We start from the raw sequence: 14,845 nt of genomic DNA, 5'->3' as shown, positions 1-14,845 counted from the left end.
CTAAGTGGGTGAATGATTTGGGTCATGATTATGGCAGAGCAGACTTGATAGGCCAACTTCTGTTCCTATATCTTGTGAAGGCGATTCAACCAAGAAATTAGAAACATTTCAGGATGAAGCCAATGTAGAAGACTTTGACTTGCAATGTTCATGAGCATAAAAGTATGTCTGCTTGAACCATGGGAGATGTGGATGCTTGAAGCTCAGATGTGGATTAGTTGTGGTTCACATTGGAAAGAGATTGGAAGTGTTCTGACCATCGGTTGAATACTTGTCCTGCATATGTATTGTTTGTCTGTACGTGTGTTATGTCTGGTTATGTGTCTGCGTTGAAGACCAAAGAACGCTGTTTCGTTGGGTTGTACTTGTGTAATCAGATATCAATAAACTTGACTTGATGCTTTCTGTGGTAATTTGAAAGAGGATTTCTGAAATCTGATGGAGGTTCTGGGAAAGGAGAGTTGGGTAATGGGAGGTGAAAAGGAGGGATTATTTGCTTTGAAAACGTAATGGAGAACAGGGCATAAGTACAGCATGATGTGTGAAATGTGACAGCAAGATTGCCTGAGGAGGGTGTGGAACTCCTGCTCCACTGCAAACGCACTGATGATTTACAGTCTGCTCTCTGTGTGTGCATGCGTGTGTGAGATGAAGATCTATTGTTGGTGAACATATGTGTCTCACATTTGTTTCTTCAGAACAGCAAATGGCAACTGCTTAAAATAAGTGAGCTGCTTTCTGACCTTTGCACTTTGACCCAAATAGGTGTTTTATATTGGGGTTGGATGCTTTGGGGGAAGGGGTCTCAGATTACCAAAGATGTAACCTTGTATATTTTCTTTACAATCTTCCTTTTCTGTGCTCAAGCCATTGAGGGCATGCTTCTGCTCAGACAGCAGTTATTCTGTTTGCGTCTTCTCCCAAAGGGCCATGGACTGTGACTGTTGGCAAGTTACTCAACCACAACATGCTTCACAGTAGGCCCTATCTTCCACATCAATCTTTGAGACAATTTCTACCATCACTATGTGTTGTTATTTGGCTGTACTTTCCAGCGTAGCTCTGTGGACGGCACTCTTGACTTTGAATCAGAAGATTGTGGGTTCAAATCTAATTGCAGGCATGTTTATAGAACCATAGCGGATGTCCTCAAAGCCATGCTGAGAGTATTTGAGGAGATGAGACACTAAAGTAAGGTAATGTCTGCCTCCACAGATGGAGGTGAAAAGTTCTGTCATCACTTCAAAATTGACTCTTGGAGTTCTCATTGATATCTTAGCTAATACTTAATGCTAAGCCAACATCATCAGGACAGCACTTTGCTCTTTATGAGATCTTGCTCTGCAAAATTGAGAAGCAAGGGCCAGCCATCTGCCCCGAGGAACCAGCTCCACTATTCAATAAGATCATGGCTGATCTGGTCATGGATTAAGCTCCATTCCCCATTACCTTTAATTCCCCCTCAAGACTCAAAACTTTATACGTGTACCTAAAATCTAATAAGCCAGCCTCTACTGCTTGGGCAGAAAATACCACAAATTCACCACTTTCTGGGGGAATCTGTTCCTCCTCATGTTAAATGTGTTTCTCCTCATCTTAAGTCTACTTCCCTGAATCTTGAGGCTGTGTCCAGTGAAAACAACCTCTCTGCTTCTATTTTATCTGTTCCATTCATAATTTTATAATTTGTCAGCTTTGCCTCTTGTGTTATCAAAATTGACTCTGTTGGATATAAGGTGTGAGGGAATTCATGAAATCTTGAAATGCACTTTGGAAACTCAATTTTTTTTAGTCAACATGTCAATCTGAAGTTTGCTGTAAAAATTGATGACTCTGTGAATGAGAAAAGCTCTTAGCCATCTTACTTGGAAGGCATGCTGTGAGCAAACTCACAAAGCTCTGGCTGACGGATCCTAGTTGCTCCCTCTGGGGATAGCCCACAATTGCTGCTCCATGTTCTTTCCCTGCCCCCATCCACCTCCCACTATCACCAACGCATCCCTGCTACCACCGGCCCCATTCCCATTGTGATATTCTGCTACTAATAATATGATTCAGAAGTTTTTTTGCCTTCACACTCTTGGCTCGCTCTTAAGCAGCAGTTCTTATTATTGCCTTTTATGGTTTTTAAACACTTGCTTCCCTGCCTTGTCCACGAATCTGGATGTGTGTTGCCCCTATGAACTCTGACACGACACATTCCCGATCTCAGCTGAGTTGCTTTGAGGAGGGAGTGGGAGATGGTGCGTGGAAGACTGAGACCTCATACCAAGGAAGCAAGAATGATGACAGCAGGTGTTGCCCATGAATGCCCACTGCTCTCTTGAACTCTTTCAGACTTTTTCTTTTGCAGTGCTCATGTGCACCTTAGCCTACTCCAATGCACAAGCACTCTGCTTGTATGAATCGGCTCCAGGTATTTACAAAGCTTAGCAGGGTGGTCACAGCACTGCTGACAGGTCAGGTGACCCATAAGACATACTTCTCCACACCAGTTGATCAGTTTACAACTGCTAATGTTGTTGAATGTGTGACAAAGAAAAGTTTGAGTTTTTGTAACACCCCACTGCACATATCAATGCACTTACTATCCAGTCTATTACTTTTGAAGAGCTGTCACAATTGTAGACAATGTGGACTCTCCATAGATGCAAAGTGAACGATTACTTCATGGCAGTGTGATTGAGGAGCAAGTATTGACCAAAAAGCTCCAAGTCTTTGCTGCACATTTGCAATAAGGTCCATTTATTGTAGTAAAATGTACCAAGGTACTTCAGAATAGTAATCAAGAATTAATTGACTCTGAACCAAAAGAGATATAAAAACAAAAGAAATAGGGTCAAGAGGTGACCATATAAACTTGCTCTATCATTCTCGGCCCTAACTCTTGTTTCCTACCTGATTTCCACAATCCTTCATTTTTGCAAAGCCTAAAGACCTCTCTAGTTCAGGATACTTAATTGTTTCTCAGTATCCTCATCTCACTGGGATGGAAAATTCTAATAATTCATTACATTAGACAGCAATTTTTTTCCAAAGGTTTTCTTCCTGGGAAAAAAAAATTGGAATTATGATAGACAACTTCAAGCTGAACACAAAAATCATTTTGGGAAGGAGGGAGGGGGGAAAAAGGGGAGAAAATGACACTGTGTATATTCAAGAGGGAAATGTTTGTGTGTATTTTGGTTAATATGGTTCATAGTGTGAAAAATAAAAAAATTAAAAAAAAAAAAATACAAATCATTTCAGATTTGCTGTATCACGCAAGAAGTTGGAGAAACATTAAATTAAACATGCTCTAATCAATAAAAGTTAATCGCATAATGATGCTGATACACTGCATTAGTTTAACTGAACTATAAATGTGCTCAGCATCTGATGCCTTTCATGTCAGCATCCAACAATAGTTGGCCAAGCATTGATAGATTCCAGTTGCCCTGATACTGCTTTTTCATGGCCACAATGCACAATGTCCTGATGAAACCTATCACCATGTTCATCACTGACTGCACCAAGATCAGCGGGGAAGATGTCCAAGTGCAGATCCCAAAAATGAATTTTCAATAACATGTTGCACTTCCTGGTTTTGGACACTTGAAGCACGTTGTCAATCAGCTGGATGTAGATTAATGCCATTCAAGCATACCCAAGCTAAGACAACATTTACATAGCACCTGCACTGTGGGCATGGCTTGGCATGCTTGGACTGACCAAAACAGCATGCACTGTGAGAAGTAGACTTAAAATATGACAGGATATCCCAAAAAAATAGGTTGCATCTAAAAAAAATGGTATGTTATAGGAAAAATTTAAGGTGATTTTTATGATCAACAGCCCAAAATGCATAAAATACACCCACAAGTGTTCAGGAAGCAAAATCTTCATTGTTATCATCTGAAAGGAGACTTTATTTTTTAAATATTTTTATTGAGTTTAACATATAAATTTGTATATAAAATTTTAAGGAAAACTCAAGTCATCTCAAATACAAAAAAAATCTATGGAACTGTGGCGGCATGCCACTAGGCAGGCAAACTGGCCCCGTTTGTAATCCACGTGGCGGGGCAGCTGGCCAAAATGGTGCAGTTGGGGGTTTCCCCTTCTTCTCAGCACTGGGCTCAGAAGGCCGCGCTGGGGGACCACGTGATGCCCGAGTGATGTTGGCACCCCACCTAGCGTGGTTCTCAGCCAGGTCTGGGCTGGGAGTATAAGTCCAGCCCGGCAGCCAGCAATAAACCAGTTTTCTGCTCACTGAGCTCAACCCGTCTGGTTGTGTGTTCTTTCAGTAGCAGTGTAGCTGCTGCTATGGAACTACATTAGACAGTTCCTTGATCTACATGAGAAACAATTAATCTATGATAACCATGCTAACCCCATATTTACCAAGTTAATCAAAATAAAAATTGATAAAAAGAAAAAAAGCTTAAAAACTCAATCTAATGTACCCCCCTCCCTGTAATCAAGGGAGATGAGGAATTTTATTGAAATGGAAAGATGATTCTTTACCTACCCATACACAGTAGTTACATGATGTAATGTCCTATTTACTCTTGGAGAAAAATAAATACAACATTAAAGATAGAAAGTTTCAATTTGTAAAGACGTGGGGCCCATTCATAGAATACTATCACAATTGGAAGAATTAAGAATTTTGATGTTCTGGAGATTCTCTGTCTGGAGGATGCTATCTGATCCACAATTTTCCTATTTTTTTAAACAAAAGGACACTTTCTAATTATAAATATGTGATTCTTAATCTCCAACATTACCCAGTTGCGGATTCCACCATAAGCAAAACAACATGTCAGCATCAACTGTGTCACACCACCTCAGAATTTTATGTTTCAATTAGATTATCTTGTGGTGTTATGAACCCCAAGGAGGATAGGCCTACCTGCTTAATTTTGCATCACATGACATTGTGATTTGTCAAATGGTGCAAGAACAGGAACAATACAAAGGAGATAATCGTGGGCTTCAGGCGACTAAAGGTTGACCACTCTCCATGATGCATCAATGTCTCTGTTATGGAGAGTTGAGAGCTCAAAGTTCTGTGGTATGCATATAACGGATGACCTATATTGGACTCTCAACACCTCCTCATTAGTCAGGGATGTACAGCAGCACCTACACTTCCTAAGCAGGTTGAGGAGGGCAAGGCTGCTGGCCCCCATCTTGATGACATTTTGCAGGAGCACAGTCTGGCTGCATTATTGTGTGGGACGGTACCTGCAAAGCATCAGACTGGAAGTCAATACAGAGGATCATCAAAACAAAGATCATTGGGTTCTCCCTTTCCTCAATTGATGACATTTACTGGGAGCATTGCTTAAGTAGGTGTAAAGAATTATTGAGGATCCCTACCATCCATTACATAGGATTTTGACCTACTACCATCAGGAAGGAGCATCAAAATCAGGACATCCAGGGTGAGAAATAGCTCCTTCTAACAGGCTATGAAATTGATGAATGGTATCCTGTCAACGTGGGACTCTTATAAATGAAGCTAAGTAAATTATTTTAGAATATTTGTACATATATACTGTATGTGATTACTCTGTGAGAAATTTTTTTTAAATATTTTTTTATTTTTCACACTGAACCATATCAACCAAAATATGTACAAATGTTTCTCGTTAAATATACGCAGTGGCATTTTCTCCCTTTTTTCCCCCTTTCCCTCCCTCCCCTCTTCACACCCCCCTCCAAAACCCATAAATATTCAACATATACAATACAATAAAACTATAAAACAATATCTTCACACAAAGGAAAATAAACAAGAAAAATGCATCATCAATTTGTTACACACTGAATCAAATCGTTTTGTCTTCTTATCATTTTAGGGGGTGGAGGTCCAAGGCAAGTTCTCTCTGTTATGTTCCATGTATGGTTCCCAAATTTGTTCAAACAATGTGACTTTATTTTTTAAATTATATGTTTTTTTTTCCAATGGAATACATTTATTCATTTCCATGTACCATTGCTGTACTCTCAGGCTCTCTTCCATTTTCCAAGTTGACGTTATACATTTCTCTGTGAGAAATATTTAATGGAAAAAATGCCGTTGCTCTGATTGTATATATACAATTAGATGATAGTTATGTTGAATTTTAATTTGTTATAGTATCAAAAAAGCAAACTCAAAAAATGAACCTATATAAGGGCTCATGCCTGAAATGTTAGTTACATATCTTTACCTCCTTTTGATGCTGGGGGACCTGCTGGAGCACTTTTGTGTTTTCAATACAATCATAGTATCTGCAGACTTTTGTCCCTGTCTGAATCACCACTACTTGTAATGTGTCATCTGGAATCTTGTGTCTCCAAAAGTGCAGTTCTACTTTTATACTATAACTGACATCAGGGATAATTCTTTACTCAGAGCATGGTGAAAGTATGGAATGAACTGCCAGTGGAGGCAGTAGATGCAGGTTCAATTTCGGGATGATTGGCTAGGTACTTGGCTGGGAGGGGGCTGTGGTCTGGATGCAGGTCGATGGGATGAGTTCTGCATAGACGAGATAAGCTGAAGGGCCTGTTTCTGTGCTGTCATGTTCTATGATTCTATCTTCATCCCACATTGCTGCTAGGTTAATTTTTCTCTATTATAAGGAGTAAGTTGGAAAAGCGAATTGATCCTGTCAGTGTGGAATGGGTTAGAGTTCAACTCTGAGTGAAGTGTAAGCAAACCAGCTGCTAAGCCATATTACATTCTGCACAAATTCCTCTGACGTGGAACCCTCTGACCCTGTTCTCTTCAGAGTTGCCTCGGCTAGTTCCAAAAGATGATTGGATAGTGCAGGAAATTAAATCACCTCACACTGCTACACAAAATTGGCAGCCTTTGCTATGCTCTGTATGATATTTTCTATTCTTTTTAAAGTCGGAAAAGAAAAAAATTGGGCAGAATGTAAAACAAATTTATTGTTGACTGTTTTAGCAATACTGCCAAAACTGATTTCAATCTGTGTCACTGACACGACTGCAGTAGGTCCTCATTTCTTTTCTGCATTGTACTGTTCCAGGTTTCGCCAAATCGCTCTAAAAGAGCGTGTGAAGGTCTCTCAGAACTGGAAACACGGGAGGTGTCGTCAAGAGGTTACACTGAGATGGAAGTGCAAGTAAGTGGCAACTTGATATTTCCTTTTTTGTGGTACCATTTATTCCCAATATGATATATGCTGGGTACTAATTCAAAGGTATTGGCTTCCACTTGATTTGACACTCTGGGAGCCATTTACCAGATTCAAGATTCTTTTATTGTCATGTAATAAAACAAATGTGATATTTTATGAAGTTGCCCTTAGTCTGCTGTAAGACAAAGATTCACTATGAGCAGAAATTGCTCAGTGTCCCTTACAGTCAGAGAAAGAGAAGCAAAACAGAGTCCCTCAGAGTCACTGAGAGCCCGTAGATTTACCACCAGTGCTGCCACACCCTCTGCGATCGCATAGACTTCAGTCCAAACCATTGGCAACCTGAGCTCCAGATCCAAACCTCCAACTTGATGAGGAAGCCCTCCACATCCTTGGCACTCTCTCACATTCAGATTCTGATACCGGGATGCCAACAGAGTAATGACCCTGAGCATTACCTCATCAATGTTCCTAGGGCAGAAACAGTACAGGTAAAAGAGTAATGTTGCTTTTTTTAGGGGATGTAGCCTCATACTATCTACACATAGATCTGAGCAGCATTGTGGATTGATTACAATGCCCAAATCCGATTCCCATCTCTCCCTCGATCTATGTAGGCAAGATTTTGGGCATATATATTGGAGATAAATTTGGTTGCATCCCAGTTGTGCTGCCTTTTCATCCAGAGTTGATCGAATCAGCATTCTGATTTCTCTTTAGTTTGCTACCTTGGTTACAATTGGACAAGCAATGGCTCTACATCTCCCAAGCATCTGATATCCGAGCCTATCCACTGAGTTGCAGTAGTGTTGGTCTGCGGCGGCACCCTATCAATGTGTACACTGGTCATCAGGATGATGTATGCCGGTTTGTCGTCAACGAATCACATGTTGTCAGTGGTGGAGGGTAAGTGTTTAGACCATATTTTGGGGTTGAAAATTATATATTTTCACTCTAGTTTTGTAGATCTGCAAATTTTCCTACAGGTCGGCAGGTGATGCTTGAAGGGTTGAGTGGGTAGGTTGTGTGAGTATTTTGCATTTATCCTTTGTTCTTGACCAGGAATTTCATGGATGTTACTTTTTTTAAAGAAATCTTTGAGAACATCTCTGAAGCATTTACTCTGGTTTCCTGAAAATCATTTTTCTGGGAATCTAGTATCAGGCAGGTAGATGATGCACCCATGTTTTGAAGCTGCTTGAATGTTATCTACATTGACTTGGGATGATAATTTTGGTTAGCTTATCCTGCCAAAGCATGCTAGTACATTTCCAATACTTCTGTATGCCTGCTGTAGGTAGCCTGTGCCTTGAGGTGGGTAAAGATCACTGCTGTCTTGTAGACCATGAGTTTAGTGTTGGTGTTAAGATCTTGATCTTTGAACGTGAACATTTTTCTTTGCATAGCTAGCTGGTGCAGTAAAGGGAGACATGTGTTACCATCTCAGTCTGTCCATCCTGAGAGGTAGCTCCTGGAATGTGGAAAGAAATCTAGATTTTCCTGGTTCTTGAAGACGTTTTATGGTCTGAGGGTAGTGTTCAGTGGAGATTTGTGGAAGAAATTTATCTTGTAGATGCTTCAGGGAATTATCGTTAGTTCCCTGCAGCTCATCTCCAAGTATTTATAAGTGTCATCTACATGATGTCTGATTCTCACTGTGCAGGTAGAACGGTCTTCCATTTGTCAACCAGAGAGCTTTAGAAGGGAGATATCATTTTATGGTAAAGAAGATGGAGAACAAACCCTGATATATGTTTCACATCTTTGTTGTGATTGTCTTCAAGGTTGTGTGTAACTATGATTAGTTAAGATGTTAAGTGTTAAATGTTGAGGAACTCTGTAGAAAACTTTGCATAAAATTGATTATTGTAAATTGTAGTCAATATTGATACTGTTAACACTGACTTTGATGGATTTAGTTTAAGTTTGGAAAATCATAAATAAAATATTCCAAAAAAAAAAGATGGAGAGCAGATTGAAATGATGATCAGGGTTTGTTTGACCCCTATCTGCACTGGGATTGATTTGTTTGGATCATGGCTGCATGTCATCTTCTAGTTGACCTCGAACAGAACTTCTGAATTTGAGAAGGGTAATCCACAAATCCGCTTAGTTGACAGAATGAAAGAGTTTTGTGAGGACAGGGAAGACTGGTGGCTGATGCTGTTCCCTGGATTTTTCTTTTGAGCTAATAGGCTATGAAGATTATGCCCATCCTGTCTTCATGCAATCCGCTCTGCATCTTGACAGTTATGTGAGCAGTTCTTCGGTCTCCAGGATGGGGCAATTGAGAATTTCTTGCATGGACTTGCCCAATAGGGGACAGCAGAGGCTGTAACTACCATGAGATTTTTTGATCTCAAATGTCCTCTGTTATGCTCTAGTATTTCCAAATGGGGCAAGTGAGACTGTGAAATTTTGCCACAAGGACCAATGACTAATTCCAGTTCAGTGTCTTGCACTTGTTGACCCTTTCTTAGTTGTGTGGATATTATGCAGACATATTGAAGTGGTTACAATTCTCATGATGCTAGAAGGCTTATTTGCATCTTGGCATTAGTTATTATATTTCCATAGTATGGGTCAGATAAAAAGAAGCATTTCATTTTATTTTGGTTTTGGATTTTTGTTCAAAAGCTTATGCACATCTGCTCCCTCACTATGCCTGTCCCTGCTTGGCCCCTCTCCACCTCCCACTCAATCCACTCTCTCTCTCCTTGTGTGCAATGTGCTCTTACTGGTTTTCAGCTCTAAGGCTCCTTGTCCTTGCTCACCCACTCTGCCTCTCAGTTGTGTCCCAATTTTCTCTTTATCCAAGTCCAGTAATGATGGAGCATGGGAAAAAAATTACATTAAAGTCCTTTTTTTTTCTTTCTTTGTTGCGCACCATTAATTCAGAAAGTTTTCTTTCTCTTGTCTGAAATATTGCATGAGGCACATTCAGAACTATGTGTGTATATCGCTATACTAAGCTTAGTAACAATTCGGGTGTGCATTGCTAAGAGCATATGTTAAACCCCTTGGCAGGGATGGAAAGATCATTGTCCATGACTGTGGCAACTCGTTTTGTGCAAAGTACTCAGCACATAATCAAGAGGTCAACTGCATCGACAGCCGAGGACATGTCATCGTTAGTGGCTCAAGAGACAAGACAGCACGGGTAGGTGTGGAGAAGCAGCCTGGTGTTAAGATCAGCTTGGCAGTTAATCTAATTCCTATGAGAAGTGGAATTTGCACTATCTGAGAGGGGGGGAAGAGTATTTTTAACTCACTCTAAGGAGAAGATGAGGTCTTGGAATGCCAGCAATGAATCTTTGTTTTTACCATCAGCTTCAAGAACTGACTAAGGCTAGCAAAGAATTTGATTAATGTATAGAAAAGGGCAAATTGCACATTGGGCTGGGGGAATGGGTTATATAATCTTTATTAAAGAAATGTATGGTGTAGATGCAGGTCATTCAACCCATGACACTAATGTTGGCTCTGAAAAATTATCCCAATATTTTCACTCTGTACTCTTTCTGTCGTAGTGCGCAATAATAGTGTGTACTTGTTTTTTTTTTTAAATTACTCTTAAACCTGCTTCCAGCTTCCTTACATGTAGATACCTTATATCACAATAGGTTGTTTTTTAAAAATTCCTCTTTTCCTTGTCCTTTCTTACCAATTATCATAAATCTATGTTTTCTGGTTACTTAACGTTCTCTTGGTATGTGGAGTTTCCAATCTCTTCTAAAATGCAGGAAAAATCACCTCATTATTTGGAGCAGCCCTTTCAAATTGCCTTCTTCATCTTCTGTCCTCCATTTTTAGGATTCAAGATTCTTGCATTGTCATGTAATAAAACAGATGTAATATTACACAAAATTGCATGTAGTTTGGCGTAAGCCAGACAAAGAATCGCCATCAGCAGAAATGACCCCTTACTGTCAGAGAAAAAGAAGCAATAACTATTTCTTTCTTTTGTAACTTGAATTGGAAATTGATTTTGTAAATACCATCTTCTGGAAGAGAAAGCTCAATCTCTAGTCTGTGCTGAGTTACATGGAGAGTTTATTGGATGCAATACTGGACTAAGGAGGAGCAGTATAAAAGAGGAAATCATGTTAACACACGTTTATTGTTATCTGATTACACGAGTACAACCCAATGAAACAATGTTCTCTGGTCCTCAGTGCAAAACAGGCAGCCACATAACCAGATGTAGTATACGCAAATACAGTCAGACAATGCATGCATAGGACAAGTGTTCATAAATACAAATAAATAAATGGTGTTTCATGAATATGAGTCTTGGATGGTTAGTGTGAGCAGTTCCTTTGGTTGTTCAGCATTCTCACTGCCCGTCGGAAGAAGCTGTTCCTCAGCCTGGTGGTGCTGGCTCTGATCCTCCTGTATCTCTTGCCTGACAGGAGCAGCTGAAAGATGACGTGTGCAAGGTGGAAGAGGTCCTCAATGATTTTGCATACCCTCTTCAGGCAATGATCACCATAGATCATGTCGATGGGGGAGAAGGGAGACTCTAGTGATTCTCTCTGCCACTCTTATGGTCCTGTGGATTGACCTCCAATCCATTTCTCTGCAGCAACTGTACCACACTGTGATGCAGCCGGCCAGTAGCCTTACCTACTTCAGTCTTTTCAGAAAGTGAACTCCAAGGAACTTCGTGCTCTCCACTGGATAATTGCTTTTCAATGCAGATAACCCCATTGTTGCACCATATCATACCGTACTCCATTCTGTGACTTGAGTAATTTTGATCAAGAATTTAAGCTGATTCCAGGTCAATCTTACACACTGTGTCCCTTCTCACCAACAACATGGTACAATTCACCACAAAATTTCTTCATGGAGGGATTGTGATTCCCCCAGATAAAAGAGCTTTTGATCAAAATCTGGATTTGAGGTTTGATTATGAAGTTGAAGGGCAGTATTGTGCCACCCTTCCACATACTGAGTGTATTTTGTTTTTATTGTTCATGAATGATTAAGACGATTGCAGCAACCAGTCATGAATTCTGCTGAACTCTTGTCCTCCATGGTATTGCAGAAACTTGCATTGTTTAATCCAACAGGATGAGGAGGTGATGGCTCATACTATGCAAAGAAAATACAAATCAATCCAGAAACAAAAATCAATGGAAGCACTTGGGATAAAGATTCATCTGTGGAGAAAGAAGAAGTGAATGGTCATAAACCGAGCATTAACTCTTTCTCTCTCCACATACACTGCCTGACCTGCTGAGTATTTCTGGTATAACTTTTCCATTTTTCTTTGTAGTTGACTAAATTCAGAAACCACATATCTGTTTCCAAAGCATTGGATTATTGAAGCTAATCATAGCTCAAAACAGAGATTAGCAAACTCTTTAGTGTGTATATGGAATGTGGGTCCTCCCCTTGCATGTCTTCTTTGGCTTGGCTTCGCGGACGAAGATTTATGGAGGGGGTAAAAGTCCACGTCAGCTGCAGGCTCGATTGTGGCTGACAAGTCCGATGCGGGACAGGCATGTAAAGTAATCTGGAGAATAAAATAGACCTTAAGTAAAACTTGTACTTTTTGTTTTGGGAAGAACAAATGCTCCTTTAGTTCTTGAACGGTTCTGCTGCTACTGTAACCCAGAAATGTAATACTGACATAAAGCAGACTGCAGTCTGACCTCGAAGCTGCCAGAATGTACAGATACAGAATGATTTGAGTCTCAGTCTTATGGATAATAAAGCAGTACAATGACAGGATGGACACTACTTGGCCTCAAGATTAAAATTTAACACTTTGAGAACTGGGCCACAATGAAATGATGTTCTTGAATTTGCTTTTATCCCAGGAATGTAGCTCCATCAGCTTTTCCTCAAGTTGTGTGTATTCTCTTTCAAATGAAAAAGAAACAAGTACATTACAAACCTAATAGTTAAACCTGAAAATCACCAACTAATTCATTCTGGTTGATCCCCCCCTTGTTTGTGTGCTTTTATCACAGCGTGGAAATTACCATTGGCCAGTTGAGTATCCATACCAGCTCTATGGAAGAGCAATCCAACCAGTACTCCCTGCCCTCTTCCCACAACCTTACAAATTCTTTCTTTTCAGGTACTTATCCACATTCCCTTTGAACACGACAATTGATTCAACCTCTCAGTAGTGCATTCCAGACCCAAACCATTTGCTGTGTAAAATTATTTTTTTCTCTTGCTCTTTTTGGTAATCATCTAATTCTTGACCTCTCCAATGAGAACAATTTGTCACTGTTTACTAAATCTATGTTCTTTATGACTTGGAATACCTATATCAGATTTCTTTACAAGCTACCAGGTTCCAGTCTATTGACATTATTAAAGTCTGTCATTCCTGAAATCATTTTAATATTCTGTTTCTGGAGCCTCACCAAAGCCTTTACACCTCTTCTAAATTGTGGCACCTAGAACTAGACCCAATACTCCAGTCCTAGTGATGAATGTTTTTACATATGTTTATTGTGGCTTCATTTTTCTTGCACTCTTTTAATATTACTTAATTAGAGCTGTAGAGTCATACAACATGGAAACAGGCCATTCAGCCCACCACATCAATGCTGATAGGTGGATGCCCATCTCCCTGCACTTGGCCCACAGCCTTCATTGCTTGATTGATTCAAAGGCTCGTCTAGCGAGCCATTCTCAATTTTATTTTGGCTATGGGCCTCTTTTAACTCTGTTCAAAGTTTATGGCCTCCTTCCCCATGAAGCAGTCAAGTTTAGGTGGTTTCTTCAGTACTTCTGTCCTTCTGACTACATGTAAAACATTTTGTGACTTCAGTTCGGCCTCCCATCTTAAATGTATTGTGACACCGGTTGGTGGGGGGGGGGGGGAGATGGCCCCCACTGAGAATGGCTCCCACTGAGAATGGCTAGTCTCGAACCTCTTAAATTCTTTTAGTGATTCTGCTTTAACCATTCTTACCAGCAGTCAGCCACACTCTGGATGTACAAGATCCCCATAAATCTCTTTCCCATTGCCCTAAGTTTATGTCCTCTAGATTTATTCAGCTTTGATCAAAGGATTCACCCCATCCTATCTATACCCATTATCATTTTGTATACATCCAATCATATCCCCTCTGAACCTCCTCTGCTTCAGGCAGTCTCTCTTCATAACTTAAAATCTCCATCCCAGACAATATTTTGCACTCAGTCCACTGCTATCAATTTTGTGCTGTCATGTGATGATCAGAATTGTAAACAGTATTCCAGCTATAAAGTTGGAGCATCCCCATCCCCATTTTTGTATTCAGTTCCCAGAATAATGAAGGCCAACTTCCCATTATCCCTTCTAAATCATGTTAGCTACCTGCACTGTCATCTTCAAGGATATTTGGATGCCAAGGTCCCTTTTAATACTCTCAAGGATCTTGTAATTTTAGCATCATTAGTACTTCTAAAATTTGTCACCTCACATTGATCAGGATTAAACTCCATCTGACATTTCTCAGCCCATTTCATAAATGCATCGATATCACCTGTAGCCTGAGACTACCCTCCTCTCTGTTAGCAACTCCACCAAAATGCAGGTCATCGGCAAACTTGGTGATCATACCATCCATATTTATTTCCAAATTATTCACATATATTGCAGACAGCCAGGGTCCCCACATTGATCCCTGTGGAGCATCATGAATGATAGGCATTCAATTTATGAAAAAAAGCAATTCTCTATCACCAGCTTCTGC

General features: G+C 40.1%; 1 protein-coding gene across 2 annotated transcripts in view; it reads left to right on the top strand.

Annotated features, from left to right (window-relative positions):
- The window catches only part of fbxw4 (F-box and WD repeat domain containing 4), a 118,342-nt gene that overhangs the window by 13,202 nt on the left and 90,295 nt on the right, over positions 1–14,845 (top strand). The window contains exons 2-4 of one of the 2 annotated variants that reach the window (XM_069900382.1): positions 7,029–7,124; positions 7,860–8,045; positions 10,167–10,299. In XM_069900382.1, the coding sequence (XP_069756483.1) occupies positions 7,029–7,124; positions 7,860–8,045; positions 10,167–10,299 (415 nt within the window). The remainder of the gene's footprint in view (positions 1–7,028; positions 7,125–7,859; positions 8,046–10,166; positions 10,300–14,845) is intronic. The other variant, XM_069900383.1, reaches the window with a different exon arrangement.

The sequence above is a fragment of the Narcine bancroftii genome, chromosome 10, assembly GCF_036971445.1.
Source record: "Narcine bancroftii isolate sNarBan1 chromosome 10, sNarBan1.hap1, whole genome shotgun sequence".
Taxonomy (NCBI): Eukaryota; Metazoa; Chordata; class Chondrichthyes; order Torpediniformes; family Narcinidae; genus Narcine; species Narcine bancroftii.
The sequence above is the reverse complement of the archived record's forward strand: the minus strand, read 5'-3'. Positions and strand labels throughout refer to the sequence as shown.